Source organism: Mus musculus, chromosome 1 (assembly GCF_000001635.26).
Source record: "Mus musculus strain C57BL/6J chromosome 1, GRCm38.p6 C57BL/6J".
NCBI lineage: Eukaryota > Metazoa > Chordata > Mammalia > Rodentia > Muridae > Mus > Mus musculus.
The window spans coordinates 152,520,246-152,539,201 of NC_000067.6; the positions used below are offsets into that span (position 1 = coordinate 152,520,246).

General features: G+C 46.3%; 1 protein-coding gene across 7 annotated transcripts in view; it reads right to left on the reverse strand.

Annotated features, from left to right (window-relative positions):
* Nucleotides 1-18,956, reverse strand: part of Rgl1 (ral guanine nucleotide dissociation stimulator,-like 1) — a 249,547-nt gene that overhangs the window by 3,484 nt on the left and 227,107 nt on the right. For all 7 annotated transcript variants that reach the window (NM_001346119.1, NM_001346118.1, NM_001346117.1 and 4 more), the window contains 7 exons: nt 17,486-17,572; nt 16,022-16,054; nt 13,261-13,382; nt 11,261-11,350; nt 8,028-8,214; nt 4,400-4,654; nt 1,050-1,164 (listed from right to left, as the gene is read on the reverse strand). In NM_001346119.1, the coding sequence (NP_001333048.1) occupies nt 1,050-1,164; nt 4,400-4,654; nt 8,028-8,214; nt 11,261-11,350; nt 13,261-13,382; nt 16,022-16,054; nt 17,486-17,572 (889 nt within the window). The remainder of the gene's footprint in view (nt 1-1,049; nt 1,165-4,399; nt 4,655-8,027; nt 8,215-11,260; nt 11,351-13,260; nt 13,383-16,021; nt 16,055-17,485; nt 17,573-18,956) is intronic.

Below are 18,956 nucleotides of genomic sequence, written 5' to 3' on the forward strand. Positions count from 1 at the left end.
CACTCAGCTGGGGGCAGAGCTGAGCCCAGGTTTCCCTCTTTGAGCCACTGGATCTGCAGATCCACTGGCCTCCTTTTGCACTACTCTGAAGCCACATGCTACAATTCAACAGACCTCTTTGGGGATTTATCATTTTAGCTGCAACTGTATTTAAGTATTACAAATGACAGTCAGGGGATGGCTACACCTGAAAAGTGCTTGCTTTATAGGCACAAGGACCTGAATTTCATCCCCAGAACCTACACTTCAAAATAAAATAAAATAAAATAAAATAAATAAAATAAAATAGCTAGATTTGGAGCTGGAGGGAAGGCTTAAGGTTAAAGAGCCCAGGCTGCTCGTTCAGAGTACCTGGGTTTGATTCCCAGCACCAATAACCATCTGTAACTCTAGTTCCAGAATTAAAAACCAAAAGAAAATAAACAAATAACAACAAAATTCTGACACTGTGGCATGAGTGCTTCTGGGTCAGACAGGACCGAGAATCACAATGTCAAGTAAAGGATGTGTGTGAGGACCTGCCCAGACCCAACAGGTTCCATCTGCTTCCCACTCATGACACACAGAGACTGCTCATGAAAATGGACTTCTCGTGGGGCACACAAACAGTGGGCAAGAGGAATTCTACAGAAAACCCAGAAACAATAGCAAAGAGTTAGGGGTGGGTAGCAGCTTCAGACACTTGATCTACTGTAAAGCGAGACATAGCTTGTCTCCCTGGCACACCTAAATACCACCACCAGGGGGCATGAGAGGCAGATCTGTGGATAAGGGCACTTGCTGTGTGAGCATGAGCCCCGTCCCCTTTACCCCCCTGTCAGGGTTGCTTGGGCTTGCTGGCCACCAGCCTTGCTTCATGCTCAGAGAGAGCAGGACACATTTTGTACTGTTCTGGCCACACACACATACACTCATACAAATATGTGCATATGCCCCTGCCATCACTAGGATCCAAATGAAAAGGAAGACACTTCATGACCTTTCTGCTGTCAGCACCTGAGCAGGGTGTGCGTGTGGCTGGCACCTGCTGTCGTGGAGAGCACGCCTACCTTTGTCCTCCGAGATGACCTGCACCAGCTCATACTCCTCGGCGGGGTCCGACTCCAGGTTGTGCTTCGACATCGCTCTCTGGATCACAGCGGGGGTCTTATCCTGGCTTGTCAGCTGCAAAGACAACAGACACATCTGGATTGAGCTTGGCTCACGTGTCCTGATCTCCTGACCTCTGACCTTTGCTGTCTTGATGGAGTAGGTGGCATATGAACAGGACGAGGAGCCAGGGCTCCTGAGTGCTAGTACTACTTCTGAATGAGCAGGTGAAGAGTGGACGGTGGTGAGCACAGTGCCCCCCACTAAAACGGGGGAAACACGTACTGCCTATCACACTCCAGCCTAGCTAAGATCCCAAATAAAAGAATATACATGAGGGAACTATGAACAGTATATGGCATTAATGAGCCCTGGGCCAATGTGCCAGCCTAATGCTATAACATTAGCTTACAACCAATAGGAAAAAATGGCTATAACTCTGCCCACTGACCACTGGGGGGAAAAAAAAGGACAAGAGATTCTATGACCCAGCAAACCATTTGCTAAAGAAATGAAAAACCTATGTCCACAAAGGCCTTCTGAGCCACTAAAGGAGAGCAAGTGAAGAGCTAACACCTCCACCAGTGAAGAAGACTCTCACATATGCGCTGAGAAAAAGAAACGAGACATAACGATGGCATTCATCATAAAGCCTGTATCTGTGGCATTAGAAAACCAGCCCCAAGCTTAAAGGGGACTGACTGGTGGAAGGTCACAGGGAGTCTTGGTGTGGCCGACAGATATATACAAACTTTTAAAATTGAAAGAACTGAGTGAACATTAAGATCCGTAACTGTATGTAAATCACGTGTCAATAAAAACCAGTTTCTGATGAAAGCACAAGTGTTCTGTTCATCCTCATGTCTGGTTTTCCTTTTCTTTATCTCTGCCTGCTTAGTTGATTCTGAGCTCATGTGGCAGGAAAGAGGAACATCCCAATGCCATGTCCTGAGTGATCTCTTTAAAGGCGAAAGAAGGGAAAGAAAACTCAGGTCATGCATTTGTAAAAAGAAAATCTGCTCTCACTAGGAGCAGATTGCTGGAGCTTGGCACGCGTCTGCAAACACCCACACACCCACACCCACAGACACACAGCCATACACAGACACAAAGACACATACCCACACACAGACACACACCCACACCCATAGACACACACAGACACACACACACACACACACACACAGACACACACAGACACCCACAGACATACACACACATACCCCCACAGACACAGACACACACACACACACACACAGACACACACACACACACACAGACACACACAGACACACACACAGACACAGACACACACACAGACACACACACACAGAGCTTGATTTCCTCAGGGCCTAGGTGCCTCCCTCTGACCCTCATGGCAGCTGGTGTTTGTGATTCAATAAGCAGCAATAAGGGCTTCGTGAATGTACCTAATACTAAAACATCTGGCTTATATACTTCAAAGGAAAGAACTGGTGCACACAAAATTTTAAAGGAGGAAAATATTTCACACTGTGCAACATAAAGGGTCCCAGGAAGAGACAGGGACAGGGAGTGTTCTCCCAAAGGCAGGCCCTATTCCAAGGAAGGAATAGTCTGGGGACTCATCTATTTATACCTTCCCAAGACCAGGATAGCGCATTCGACCTAAGATGTCTCCTACATGCTAGGCTTTCTCCTGGCAGAGCAGAGCATGCTGCCGTGGGCATGGCACACAGCATTAACGGCTGGGTGCATACATTTGTATTCTGCTTCCAGATGCTGTGGTCATGTAGGTGGCCCCTATCTCTCTGGCTGGCATATATAACAGAAGCACACAACTACTATTGATGAGCCAGGCTCCCTTGGGCTGCTGTTTCTCCAGTGCATCTTTGTTAGCTACTCCCTTAAGATGCTGAACTGGGTCTCATTCCTCCACACTCATTCCCACTCAATGGGGCTGAAAGACACGCAACACCAACCCTGCACCACCCGTGTTTCTGGCAATCTATTAAACAATGTCATGTGGATGTCCCAATTCTAAAGACCCTGAGACCTCGTCCTCTAGTAGTTTCACCAGCCACTGGCTGCCAGATGGCCGTGGGTCCTCCCTCTTCTATAGAAATCCTCCCTCTTCCTTACCCGGCACAACGGTTATCAAAGGCTGATAACAGGATGAATGGCTCTTCCGTCTCCAGCCCTTATCATCTCCGGCTCGAAAGATGGGAGCAGCTTCCTTGGCTCGCTTCCCACCCACAGTGCTCGTCCCACCTCAAGCTTCGTGTCTCCACAAGGCTAGTTATGCCCCTAACAAACAAACCTGATCATTTCTTAACTTGATGCCTTCAGTGAGACCTAACTGCCTGAACAATTAACACAAAGTCCCCCAAGGAGGACACTAGACCATTTCCAATCTGGTCTGGCTTCTGTTAGAATATCATTTAGTATATGGCCTCTCTCTTCCATTCCAAGTTCTTCAAAGATCACTGAGTCTTACTCTTCTCTCTCTCCTCAAAGCTCGGGGCAAGAACTAGCAAGAACCCATCTTCAATAATTACTGTATTCAATGAATGGTTCCGCAAAGGTTAAAGAACAATGACTCCACCCCACCTAGGTCTATGCTGGGAGGCAAATGAAGACATGAAATTTAGTGCAGATTTTACTACAGAGATTTCTCTTTTCTTTTTCTTTTTTCTCTTCTTTTTAGTCGATGACGGGCCCTGCTGACTAAGGAATTTCATCACCTACCACAAGTTGACTTTACGCAGTTAAGGTTATCAGCATGAAAGGCTGGGTGTGTATTTAAGAAAGACGGCCATCATCAGAAGTAGCTTTGGAGTTTTCCTTGTCTGATGCCGTTTGTGTAAGAAGCACATGAGACTCAATCCCATTTACTGCTGAACTGTAGCTACTTCCTACCCAAACTGCACCTCCGCCATAATCACCCACTTCAGGAGCTCGGCTTGGTCCAGATGGCTTAGGGAGAAAGCTGAGTCACCAGGAACTACACTACTGAGAAGGCGTGTTAATTTAGTAGACAGTGCAATCGTAGGAAGAGTTCCAAGAAGGCGTGTGAAGCAAGGCACCCGCCCTGGACTACTGTCCCACCCACACTGAGCATCGTGAAACAGGACCCCAAATTGCATGAACAATTCATAAAATGTCAAAACTATGTCCTATATGCACATGTGCCACTAGATAAGCATACCACTAATCTGCGCCCAGGAAGACGCTGCTATTTTCCATGCTAGTCTTGTGTGCACGTGCAGACAGGTATGAGAAATGTGTGTCCGAACAGCTGACTGACCCTCCAGGCAGGACGGCCCCTTACCATGATGCTCTTGTACATGTTGCCATTGTTGTCTTCTACACTGATGCGGATGATGCAGGTGTCTTCGTTCTGCTGATTGTAAACAGGAGGCAGTACTGTGGAGGTAATGGATGTCACGGAGACGGAGCGCTTGTGGATTTTAGGATTGTTGTTGCACGTTGGAGGGGAGGACAGGGGGTTGATTAGGGACGACATCCCTGAGGAATTCGTGTCCATGGAATGGATGGAGGAACAGGAAGAGGAGGATTCAGAGAGCTGGAAGAATCAGAAAACAAAGCCATTGGAGCCTGGACCAAACATGCTTCACGTTTCAAAACAGAAGTAGATACAGAGACTGGTTGTTTCCTCCTCAATATCTCATGTCTCTGGTACACACACACACACACACACACACACACACACCCCGTGGGCTCATGTGACGATCAGTGACTCACTGGGAACTAATCATTCTGAATCTAAGAAAGGCACAGTGGACCTTTGATGGCCTGGTTTTAGTTGTCCGTATGAAGGCTAACCACGAGATGGCAGCAGATACCAGAATTTAAAGGCCGTACAGGCTGAGCTTACAGAAGCTGGGAAGCCATCCTCTTCTCACCCCCAACAGTTCTCAATGTGGCCATGGAGAACATTCTGTCCCCACTACTTCACATCCAGATTTTGTAGTAGGAGACAAATGTCTTCATGTTTAGAAGCATCTAAGATAAGGACTACTGCTTGTGTAGTTCTGCTGAGAGGGCCTCAGAGATCACCTGACCCCTTTGCCAAGTAGAGAAGCTGGAGGCCCAGAGAAAACACGGGGCCCCAGGTCCACCTACACAGTCTCACTCCTACCAGGACCAGAGCTCTCCAGCCCCTTTGCTGTGGTGTTCACACAGCAGGGGCACAGCAAGCACCAAGCCATCTGCAGCTATGATGAGTTAGCTGACTTGTGCTACAGCCTTGAAACCTTTAGTGCTGTGAGACTGTTAATGAGTTTTCATTTATCTTTCTCACTTGGGTCACAGCTGCCTTGCAGGGCAGGGGGAGGGAGGGGCACCCTAAAAACAGCATCATAACAATGCTGAGAGCACGACTCAGCAAAACAGATCACTTGCCTGGACAACGCAGCCTTTGAGTATCTCTTTAACAATCACTGGTAAGACCAGCAAGATACACTTTCACAATCTACATCGAGGCCATTTGAGAGATGTACGGCTGCAGTAATGTGCTTCTCTAAGTGACTGAATATTTAAAATTCAACTGATATTAATCACCAGACAAAGAGATGCTTTAAACTCACCGGGATGTATTCCTGACATAAAACCATTAAGCTGAACCATTTAAATATCAATTGTTACAGAAAAGTGTGTGTGTGTGTGATATTCGGAATGAGTTAAACTGGATTATATTATAATAATCCTATAAAACTCATTATTAATTTCTATATAATCTACCATTCCACAGATACAGATCAAGGAATTTAGCTTTCTGATAATGTGGCTTCTAAAAAAATAGGGCCTATGTTATCTGTAGTTTTTCAGGGCTGCTTCGTCCGATGGCATCCTATGTTAAGGACAATTCCACAGCAGGGGTGTTCTATTATGGCCAGCAAACCGCAATGCCAACTCTAATATGTAGTGTCTACAGTAGGACTGCCATGATATCGGTTAGCCATGTGCTGCTGCTGTTTGGAATTCTCCTTCTGTGCCCATGTGACTCAGCTTGAGCACTTACTCAGGGTGGATAATTTTAACAGCGTTATCTTGCCTGCAAGTCTATTAGCCAGGAAGGTCAGTTCTCCAAATGCTGCTTGAATGTTTTCACTTTCACCGTCCTATTTCCCTTGGGCTTTCCGTGATGCTAATAACACTTATAGTTGAGGGGGTAATGCGTTAGGATGGTGAGCTCACACGAGTTATAGAGACTATCCTCACAAGGATATAAGTGGTGTGGAACAAGCATAAAGGTAACTGTTTATAAGTGATGATCAGGCGCACGAAGAAGGAGGAATGCATATTACACTTTACTTCTAAAGAGAACAACCTCACGAGGGCGAGCAAGAGAGAGGCGTGGAAGAAGGAAGAAGGGAGAAGGAGCCTTGCGGGGAGCGCCTGTCTCTGCCTCCCCTTACGGCAGTGGCTCTGGGACTCCAGGTGGACATACACGCCTGGCTTTTTGTACTTTGGAGGAATCTCAACTCAGGGACTTATATTTGCGTGGCAAGTGCGTTGTCACTGAGCTATCTCCTCTGGATCCAGCTGATGCCAAGGCATGGGGAATGACAACATACTGGGTTTAGGACACATGACTTTTGAGACAATAGTCAGATGTTAGCTGTCTGAGGAATTTGAGAGTGGTTGGGTCACCTCTAGCTGCTGAGTCCTAAAATACCTTTCTTTTTTCTCTTTTTTTTATTAGCTATTTTCTTCATTTACATTTCAAATGCTATCCCGAAAGTCCCCTAAACCCCACCCCCCTGCTCCCCTACCCACCCACTCCCACTTCTTGGCCCTGGCGTTCCCCTGTACTGGGGCATATAATTATGATTTGGGGACACTTGAAGGGTCTCAGACTGGTGTGACTGCTAAGGACATCATGCAAAGCAACACCAGTGCCCCCTACAAGGCAGAAGACAGAGCCTGTCACCTGTACTCTCTCTCACTGGTGTGAACCCAAACCAAGAGGCCAGAAGAAATGACAGAACAAGGTGGCCAAAACTCTCCCCAAGATGCTGTGGATTGCTGTCATGGCAGAGCTGATCTCTGAGCCAAGCTCCTTGACCAGTAAGGGGACTGAAGGAGATATTTTCTCTTACTTATTTGTGCAGCCATGAGAAAGGGACTGGATGAGGATTCCAGTATCCGTGCGTACAGCTTGCTATTTCCGCTGTGGTTCACTGTATCACCATTATCAAATCCTCACCCTGCTGCAAACTGCGCCCTCTGCCCTGTGAATTGTTTCATGGTTCCTCCCATTGAAGCTAGATCGTATCTCCCTGATTCAGTTATTTATGTTGGATTGGACCACATGACTGCTTTAAGCAATGGAATGTTGATAGGTATGGCCAAGAAAGGGCTCTCCCTGTGTGTATCTTACAGGGCTGGGCTTCTTCCCCTCTTCTTCATATGTTTCAGCATGCTAAGAGGATGTTTTGGAAAGTCAATTACTCCAGAAAAATAAATGACAGATAACGGAAACAGGCTTGGGTTAAAACTGTGGTGTAGGGCCCAAAGTAGCCAGTCCCCAAGAAACATGGAGGTTGTTCTACGTCACTGAGTTTTAGAGTACTTTCCTGTGTGACCTGCCATGGGACAGGTGTGGGTAAGAGCGCATGGCACCAAAAGGCTGGCATGCATCCATTTCTCGGGTTTTGTTCCTACTCAGGCGATCCTGCATCTCTTGAATAGAGTATATTTATTTTATGGGCCACAATCCTTCAGTGCACTTAGATATGGGCATAGAAATGTTTGCAGGGACAAATGAAAGCGCAACCTCCTTAGTACTTTGTATCCTTTTTCTCTGAGGAATGTGCTCCCAGAAGGAACTCTGTTTCTGATGTACTGAAAAACTTGGACACAGACACTCTTCACGTGGCAAGCAGCACGCTGGGAGCTGCAACAGGAGAATTATGGGAAAGCTTAGTGTGTACCTTCTTTTGGGGCTCATCTGGTGTGTCCATGGGTGTGACGGGGCCCTCCTCAGCCTCGGAGTGGTTTGATTCACAGGACGACACACTGACTGAGTCCATACTCTCCCCAGAGCTCCCACTGGCTGCGGACTTGGGCTGCTCTTTGGTGGGAGTGCTCCCGGGGATGATGTCAGACCCCAGAAATAGCCTGCAGGAGACAGAATGCCACACATCTGAGCTGTTACAAACCTAGAACCCATGACTGACTGAATAATGTGTGCTGATTAAACCCCTTAATGTTTTTCAATCATGTATGCTCTATTGTAAATATTGCTTTAGAAAATACTATAATATTCTAACAAACAGTATTGACTAGATAGTCAATTTAATTATACGTCCCAGTTGATTATGTCCAGCTTCAAATAACACATAGGCTGTTTAACTAATGCGGTCAGAGTCTAAGTCATTGGTCCTCCATCTTTTACATGGACAGCACCCCACCCCTTATTGATTCTTAGCCTAAAATGAACTTTAAACTTTGTGAAGCTGGAAAAGGTGGGTGTGTTCCGAATAAGAAGCCAAGGAAGAACACTTCTGCTTTGAGCCATCTGGCAAACTAACATAACCCAAACCCTTCTCCATAAAATAACTAGGTAGGAAGTATTATAACCCCCTTTGAGCTGAGCTGGTATATGTAAGGGAAATCCCTGTGGGCCAGGCCTTACAGAAAAGGGAACTGAAAGTCGGAAGTTGATGAGCTATTTCTGCAGATGCTCTGGTTGGGAAACAGAAGGAATGAATGTTGGCAAAACAGTCATTGTTAAAAAAAAAAAAAAACCACTAGCACAATTTAATTATACGTAATAATGGGGTTCCATTGATATTTCCATATATGCTTTCAGTATGAACTGATTCATGTGTATGAAGTTAACACATACACAGCACTGTGAAATGACGGTTCTGCTTACTAAAGTAAGGTTGAGAGAACCTAATCTATATAAAGCCAGGCACTCAAAGGGCTTTACCCGCAGTAAGGAGACAGGTTAGAAAAGTATCTTCCCACAGACACAGGAGACAACAGGGACGTCTGCCTGGCCTGGCCTGAATTAATACAGAAGAAATAATGTGTCTATGCATGATGGTCCTGATGGACATGAAGCTATGGGAACAGAGGTTAGGGGTATAATGAAAACACAGAAAGCCCTGTGCACATGTAAGAGCAGAGCCAGGAGACACTGAGCCTGGCAAAGGGACCAGACAGATGCAGTGCCTGAGAAGATTCCAGAACTGCTGAGCCATAACAGCTCACGGATCCAGGAGGCACTGCACTCTCACATCACAAACTCTCACATCACAAACTCTCACGACAACCGAGAAGTCTGCGGGTGGGCTTGGCAAGTGCCGGGGGAAATTACTTGACCATGGAGAACTGGCCAATGGTCCCTAAAGACTGCCCTGTTTGCCCCTAGCAAGTGCAGGGAACATCACCCAGATCAATCTCAGGTGTGTAAGTGCCGGGATCTGTGTGAGAGCGCAGCGTCCTAGAAGTAACGCCTGCCGTCTTTGGTCCCTCACATTCTAATGGTCAGCTTTATGGAGCAGAGTAGGTCCTCTCAAGCTGCTGCTACAGACACAGATACAATCAAAGCCTGCATCACATGATTGCCTTTTTTTTTTTCCCCCGAGACAGGGTTTCTCTGTATAGCCCTGGCTGTCCTGGAACTCACTCTGTAGACCAGGCTGGCCTCGAACTCAGAAATCCGCCTGCCTCTGCCTCTGCCTCCCGAGTGCTGGGATTAAAGGCATGCGCCACCATGCCCGGCTTATGAGTACCTTTTCTAGTCCCCTTTTCCTCTCCTGTGGTTCTCTCTCCTCTCCCTTAGACCTTCCATCTCTCTCTTCCTTCAGAATGTAATTTTACTGTACAGTAAAACTTCTGTAAGCTTAACTCTGAGCTGAATCTGAATATGCTTTCTGGTCCTCTATTAGAAGCGCTTGAACCACCTTCTCCATACTTTGGTTTCCTGGGCTCTGTGATTGGAGCTAATTATAGAAACTGGTTCCTAGATCATGTTGTAGATTTTATAAACATATGCATTGTTCTTATAACAGTCCTAGCTCTCAGCTCAATTTATCTATTCTAAACATACTCACTAATCACTTACTGGGGGTGGGGGCAGCATTTAGACCCTGTGAACTGAGCGACAAATACAACCGAGGCTTCTCTACATGGACTTTAAGTTCAATACAGACGCATACAGTATACAGTATGGCGGAAGAAGATAATGCGATGGAAAAAAAATTAAGACAGAAGACAATCAAGGGAGGGTGTCAAGGACAGATATGATGAAGGGCTACAGTGTCCAACACGCTTGTCAAGATGACATTTCTACAAACACCCAAAGGAAGTGAGAAAGTGAGCCAGGTGGCTCTTTGGGAGAAAAGTTAGTAGAACAAAAGCAACTAAAAACGACTGCCTGGTGTGTGGGGAGGTCTTGAGGTAGCTGAAGTACAAAGTGTGGAGTGAACCAGAAAGAGGGGACAGAGAGGTGGAGCCAGGCCGACAGGGTGGTACTAATGCTTCCGGGCAGTGGGGTCCTATAGATGGTCTAAGGCCTCTGGATGTTATCCAAATGGAGTGAGGTCTTTCAAAGTTGACCACAGAAGGCCTCCTCGTCTGCTACACATGATGAGCAGTGAATGCTTCTATTATAACACTGCTTCCTCTAGACTGTGAGAAGCATCCGATAGGAATGAGAATAACCAGAGGAGACCTCACCGTCGGGAAGATCTCTTAGGAGAAAACATTCATGCTAACATCTGAAGCTGGCTAGGAAAAAAGACCACTGCTAGCCACAGGAAGGGCTAGTGTGAAGGCCCTGAGCAGGCAACAGCCTGCTGTGTTTAAGGTTGGCTAGAAGGCTGGTGTGGTGAATCTTGGTGAACTGTTGTAAGCGAGGGAAGGTTGGGAGTAGACCCCATAAGGCCTTGTAAACTAGGACCTAGAGTTGAGACTTTATTTCAAAATAAAACCATTGGGAGTTTTAAAAAGTGACATAATCTACTGTTCAAAGGATCACTAGGCTATGTAAGATGACTGCAGAACCGTTGCTGGCGTGTCCAGGACAGGAACGGATGGATCTAATGAGTTGTTTGTGTTCAGGACAGAAAATGCACCCTTCAAGTGAGCATTCAGAGCTACTGAATGCACGGTCCTCTCCCCTCTCTGACAGGACCCCTGACAGGGGACTCACAGGCTCAGCCTCTTCACCATGCTTTTCCGAGGCTTAGGGGAAGTGGTGTTGGCGTCGGCAGCGGCTTCAATCTCACACGAGAGGGCGTAGCTGAGAAAGACAGGGGAGGTTTGAGGTCAATCTTTAAGTACAGAAGATCAGATTCCCAACCCATGTGATTTAGTGGAATGCCGGATTCAGAGGAAGGTTCTGCACAGCCAAAGGAAAGCTGTGGACTGTGGTGTCGTGGCACGAGCCTCGGCGGGAGCTTGCTGACGGCCACGGCTGATAACTTTCCACTGCACGCCTCTTCCTCCTCCCCTACCCCTTTCAGAGACAGATGGATAGAGCCTGTCCAGTTCTGCAGGCTTCAACTCCAGGACGTGTGGCACTGGCAAGAGCTGAAGCTGACAGCAGCCTGCCCTTGATCATCCTCATCTAACCCCAAGGCTGGGGGTGGGGGGAGGGGAGGGTGGGGAAGGATCACCCTCCCTCTGTGAATCACCCTGCCCTTCCTTTCTGCTTCCTCCTGTGACTGTGACTGTGTCTAGGTACACATTATGTTGTTTTCTAACATGTTAGAAAAATGAAAGAGGGTATTTTTGTAAAATATCTAACCTTTGGTGAATAGACATATGAATTATATTAGTTATAAAAATATATAAATGTAACTACCGACATTATCTTTAATGGCCAAAAGCTGCCTCAACTATAAATGCTTCTGCTTCACATATTGATGTGCCAGGCAAATGCTAACAGATACATGCACAAGGGGAGTTTCTGCTTTGGAGTGTTTCTTGGGAAAGCCTGGGTCTGTAGCTAGCACAGGTCCAGGGTGAATTGGAAGAAGGGCCATGACGCCCATCATTCCTGCACTTCAAAGCTAGGGAGCAGCCAGGCCGACCTGTTGGGACTCTACTGCCCCTCAAAGCCCCAACTCTCACAAATACTTATTTGCTGTTCATTCCACTCTTCAGAGAAAAGCTCAGGTCTACCTCAGGGATCAGCAAACTTTCTCTGAATCAGACCAGAGAGTAAGTATTTTAGGCTGTGGGCCATATGGTCTATCTTTAATGCACCAGAGCAACCAAAGATGCAAATGAGCAGGCTACATTCCATTAAAGCGTTATTTATGAATCCTGAAATTTGAATTTCAAACGACTACTTTTCATGCCACATTCTTTTATTTTTTTTTTCCTTCTGCCACTTAAAAATGTGAAAACAGAGGGCAGGCCACATATGGCCTACAGACTAATCTGACAACCACCAGAGGAAGAGGAAAGGTCGGAAGCCACTGGGCCAGTACTCACAACACTAGAATCAGTGTGCCTTTCTTTGTATGTCAGCCAATGTTTTGAAAGCTGCATCCTGGGCCTCACCCACCCCAAAGGCATCACTGGCCTCCAAACACCCAGACTGTCAGGACCCCAGGCCTTCACTCATGTTCTTATCTTACTCTGTCTGGAATGTTCTCCAGCTCTTCTAGTGAAATCTCCCTTCACAGCCCAGCCTACTTGGTAGTAGCTGTCAATCTTCCCCATGCCCCACCACTTCCTGGCCAGTGATCTGTTCCTGCCCACAGGTCCACAGCACTTTGCTCTCCTATTTCATCTTTCATGAGATCTCTTTTTTCCTCTTCCTCCACCCCATCTCCACTCCTCTCTCCCTGAAGGCTCACACCATGGACTCTGGGACAATGGCAGGGGCAGTGATGAGGAGGAGCATGGCTACTATTCTAATAGGGCTTTCCAGAATATGACTTCACACTTTAAAGCAAGCATTTTACAAATAGGCGTCCTGCAGACGGGGAGGAATAAAAGACTCCTTCTAGGCTTCAATGGTAAGTGATAGGACAAGACCTAAAACCCACCCTCTAGTTCTGCAATCAGCTTCCCTCTGAAAAGCAAGGACCAGAACCTTACAGCAGCTACTCAAGAGCTGTCTAGCAGATAACCCGGCAAGGTACATGCCTCTTGCCAGGACCACCATACCCCTGACAGAAGACAGACAGGTCAGCCTACCTTTCCTCCTCTGATAGAAGCTGCTGCCTCTGGAACCACTGGATAAACTTCTGGTCTGGGCCCATGCAGTAGCTGTTGCAAGCAGACTGTAGGAGCTTTATCTGGGCAATGACTTCAAATTCCTAAAGTAGACAGAAAACCAGGAGACTGAATAATATGATGAAATAAATACAAGTCTTTTCTACATGGAACTGTAACACTCTAAGGGTAACGTACGGAGAAAGCCATTGAAGAAGACTCTGCAATCTGGCTGCCTTAGAGAGTAAATGAATACATCTTACAAGTTCTAACTCAGGGGTGGGGGTTGGCTATAGTTCAGTGGCGGAGTGCATGCCTGGTGCATACACAATGCCCTGGTTTCAATCCCCAGCACAAGTAAAAGTAGATTTTAAAATACACATATGCATCACTTCAACTCTTGAAGTCCTTGTATGCCTCGTTTCTCAATCCTCTCTTCTTGAAAAAGAAACTCACATGGATAAAACAAGCCATCCAAAGAAGCCGGCTAGTCACCAACTCAATGCATAATGGCACCTTCCTTCCTGTTTCCATTCTTGGGGTTTTGGGATTTTTTTTTCTTTTAAATATAAGATCATGAAATATGTAAAAAAACAAAGCAAAACGAAACAAAAAAAAACCACCTTTTTTACTTCTATTTCTTATTTTTAAAAGAAGAAAAATGATTCAAGAAGCTCACAGCTCCCGAAGTAGCTTCTCCAATTCTTCCCCCTCAATAAATCCACACCAGTGGGGCTGACTGACAGTCTAAGCGGTCCAGGGTCTCAGAAAGCTGAGTGTTTAGGTTTTCCAAATCCTTGGGTTTTCACTACTCCAGTAAATCATCTAACTACACCTTCTAAGCTCCCAGAGAAGCACGCACGTATAATTATGCCCCGCATCACTTGGATCTCGTCAGGCGCTTCCAGGTCCCTTCTTAATGTCAGCACTCAGCACAAACTGCAGCTTTAGGCTCAGATTTTAACTTCATAGATGTTTAGCTTCTTATTATTAAAGGGAAAGAAGGTAGCATCCAGGCTCGTGCTGAAGTTAAAGGAGCATGCATGGCACACTGTGGAGGCGTAACAGGACAGGACAGAAGCAACTAAGAGTTGGCAGAGTCGTTGGGCCTTAGTCTTCCAATCAGTGGTCTCAACCCTTGGTCCAGTGCTATGGTTGAATATTTACCACCATGCCACAGGAAGTTCAGTGGACGAGGGACAGAAAGCTCCGGCTGGTTCATGTTGGTATCTTGTTGCTTTGGAGCCCAGCCCAGCTAGCGTCTGTGCACTGTGTTCGCACAGTGCTCTTTGTCCCTGTATGGTTCTCTAGCCTCACAAGCTGAGGCTAGCCTCAGCCTCCTGTTTGCTTCTCTAAGAAAGACCTCTGCTTTGAGCTTGTATAGATAAGTTATGGCTGCTTGTTCATCTGCCTATCTCCCTCCTGAATTATACACTTCCTGAGGGCAAGGCTCTGGCTTTCCACTGCAGAAGTTCCCAAACTCCCTGGTCCGTACACAACCATACAACCAGTGCAGGTAGCATGGGTGGATGAATAGAAGAGTAAATGACAGGCAGGCCCTACAGGGAGTTACCACACTCGCTCATTTTCCTTCCAAACACCAAATGCCTATCTCATATCCATCTGACACAAAATTACAGCAAAATTTACACTTCAAAAAAATAAAACACAGTGCAGGGGGCTAGAGAGGTGGCTCAGCAGTTAAGGGCACTGACTGCTCTCCCAGAGGTCCTGAGTTCAATTCCCAGCAACCACATGGTGGCTCACAACCATCTGTAACAGGATCTAATGCCCTCATCTGGTGTGTCTGAGACAGCTACAGTGTACTCATATACATAAAATAAATAAATAAATCTTTAAAAAACATAATGCAGAACTACTTGAAAGATCAAGCTTTTGATATATAACACCCTTCCAATACTGACAGGAAAGATGATAAAAGATAACACCTACTTCTAATAAGGACACTATATCCTTTCCTCTCCCAGACACACCCACAGGAGTAGTCGTCTTTGTTAATGTCATTCACTTTTATAAACTTCTTAAGTAAACTTGTTTGCTTTTTTTTTAATTTAAGCACTGACACATGTACACACACAAGGTGTATACAACATATTTTGGAATATGTATTTGTTATGAAATGACTAAAACAAGCTAACGTATTAGTTGTTTCACATACTTCTTTGTAGAAGAATATCCCACATATATTCTCAGCAATGATTTTCATATGTTTATATATGAATGTTATAGTTCATACACTGTTACTAAATATAGAGTAAACCTGTATTTCTAAACGTAGCTGTGAAGAAGATGATGGTAGGAAAGAAATCTCTCAACATCTCTCTGTCTCTGTGTCAGGGATCAAATATAAGACCTTATGCATGCTGACCACGTGCCCAACCACTGAGGTATGCTGCCAGCTCTACGCTACCTTTTCTTTATTAATGAGATTTGCAGCAGGACAAAATGTGAACTCCAGCTCACTGCCACCTTAACTGTGGACCAGTCCTTAATCTCTTCCATCCTCACCTTTAACTGAAGATGTGGGAAAAGAGCTTGCAGGGCTCTTGTGGAGTAATGTGTAGGAACATACCAACATAATGGTATATGTAAAAATGTTCAGCGAGTATTATTTTTCTGTCTCCAAAAACAAACAAAAAGAACACAATCTCTTTTCACTTCTTTCAGTGTCTCATGTCCAGGTGAAATTAAACAGCAAAGCGCAGGCGAAGGCAGTACTTACCCTTCTTCTTTTCTCGAAGTTGATCAGTCCACCCTGAAAGAAATGTTTGGAAGAACGTAAGCCACCGAACTGCAGAGCCCTGTGCTGACTGGGGTCACAGTGAATAGGTTAAAGAGATGAGAAAGTTGTAACTATTAATGATTTTATAAACGTGGCGACAACGTAGCAAGGCAACCACCCTTGTCCTGGAGCAAATGTCCCAAATGTCCCTTTACTTATGATGGAGCATTTCCTAAAATGTCTGAAACCAACTACAATAGCAGTGACGGAGGCGTGAGTCAGAATCCGTGAGTCAGAATCCAGACACATCTGCCCAGCTAGTGAGGAGCAAGCAATCCGCTCCCTCGTGCCCTGGGCCAGTCAACAAAAGCAGATGGCCACGGCCTCGTGCTGGAAGCCAAACTGTCAATGATTTATCATAAGGGAAGTCACTTCTCCACAGCCTCGTGGAAACAAGGTTTCAATTCTTCATCACCACTGCCGGGTGTAATTCCTCAGCATTCGCTTACTCTGCACCTTCTCAACCCTGATGGGAGGGAGGTTCCTGAGGCAGAGGATGCTGAGAGACAGAGCCTGGGAAATGCAAACGAGTGGGCGTGGTCTTAAAGAATCCAGGTTCCCTTTGTAGCTACAGCACCCATGCTGCAGGTTTCACAGGAGAACAGGGGATGGGGTACAGATGCAGGCTGCTTTGTTTTGTAGCCTGTTGTGTTTTGCTTTTTTCTGTGATTTATGTTTGTTTACCATCGCTAGGAACCGAATCAGGACATCAGAGGCGAGTGCTCTGAGGTAGAAGTTGAGCCCTACAAATTACCTTCAAATCTCCCAAATATCAAACCTTTTCCTATTTGCCTATCTGATCGTTTGAGTGGATTTTACCTCTTCCTTCATTGAAAAAGGAAGACAGGATGCGGATCCAAGCATATCCCCTGAACAGGCAGCAGTGACATAGGCGTTACAGAGAGGCAGGCCGGGACCCACTTGAAAATTCATTAACCTATCTCATCTGTAGCATCCAGGCAGAGAGAGTAGGGGAGGTTATCCCTGCCAGTCCATCTGTGGCACCGATGCTCAGACCCCAGCCCTCAAAAGGCAGCACAGTCGCGTCTGGCCTGGTGGAGCAGGCCGTGTGGAGCAGGCCGTGTGCATCAGGCCGTGTGCATCAGGCCGTGTGCAGCAGGCCGTGTGCAGCAGGCCGTGCTCTATCAGCTAATGTCCCTTAGTTTTCACTGCATTCCTGCCCACACTGCCGCCGTTCCCAGCCATGGCTGCTGCTGTGATGAGCAGTGCTCTCTTTTGATGGGCTCTGTGCCATCTCTGGCGTCTTCCGGTGTTTGCTTTGGTTTGCTGTGTTACCACCTAGCCATGTGTATTGTGGGTTCTAAACAGATCCTGAGAGAAACAAACTTCTCTATGCGGCCAAGAAGGCTGCAGGCACGGATGGACCAGCTGCAGAGAACCCACCTCAATGTAGTCCTGCAGGGCAGTGTCCAGCATGGTCAGGTCAGTCAGGAAGGTGCCCAGGTAAGGCACGGTACCCTGCATCACACCCTGAAAAGGAAGCAGAGAAGTGCCTTTACTGTCACTGAAATGTTAAAGGCGTCACAACCCATGCACCTGGATGAGACTAATTTGGACTTGCTAGTGTCTCTTGAAGGAATGAAATTGTTTTAAAGCCTTCACAAACAGGACAGAAACTGCACGACCTAATGTCTAACTTTTATTCAGGAAAAGCAAGCCTCCAACCAGGAGATCACACATGTATGCAGAGTGTCCACAGTGGCGTCTACTGTGCTTAGGCTCTGGTCGGTGCAGGATGCTCTCTTCAGTGTGTGTTGACCCACCTAGCTGTTTGGGATGCCCGGGATAGCCACAGCCTCAGCATCATCACTCAGAAGAGAGCACTATTTCCTGATGAATGAAGGAGTGCAGACTGTCAAGAGTGTGGGGCATCACTCAGAGTGACTGACCATCAGAAAGACAGAGAGAATAGTGACTTTAGACAGGTTAATCTGGCAGTCTTCATTCACCATGTTAATGGTAGGTGATCTCATCGCCATCAGTGTGACAGCAACTGACACCACACAACTGACACACACTGACACCACAGAACTCCTTCAGAGAATGTGAGGCGAGAGTACTTCATCTCTGTGAAATGCTTTCCAAACAGGTGTGACCTCTGTTTAATCACTAGACAAACAAACACAAACCCAGACTGTAGGACGCTCTACAGGACAACGAGGTGACTTGATGACTCTGGAGGTCATGACAAACAAGACTCTGAAGCTGTTATGGACCAAAAGTGATTAGAACATCATCATAGCTAAGTGCCGTTGGTACGCTGGACTTGAGTCCCAGAACAGACAGGTGGACTCCATGTGAAATCTAGATTTTAACTGGCAGGATTCTATTCTGTCTGTGTGCATTTCTTAGGGTTGTCTGTTATACTACCACTTTAGACCATATTAAAAGTGGGAAGAAATGAGTGGATTTTCTAACCCTCATCTCACCAAATCTCCTTTGAGTCTCTGTTCCCCACAAGACCACTGATGCGCAAGCATTCTTCAGGGAAAATAAATGGGGGGTGGGGGGTGGATGGAGTGGCACACAGACACCTTCTCATATATGCAGGTACTTAGGGAAACTGGCAGGAATACACAAAATCTGGACCAGGGCAAGACCAGGCCTCTTGGCACAAGGTGAGCCGTGTCCTCAGCCAGCTCACACCACACAGGACTTTGCCCTTCAGAAGCTCACTGTCAGCTGCAGTCCAGTTTGTCCTTTCTGTTGTGTGTGCAAGGTCTTATCCTGAACTAAAATAATCCCTACCACTCCCTCGGCAGCAGCTATTTTTAACTGTCTTTGAACAACCAAAAAGTTTGAAACACTTTGAGTTAGATCAGCTTTAGGTTACAGGAGAGTTCTAGCTCCCCAA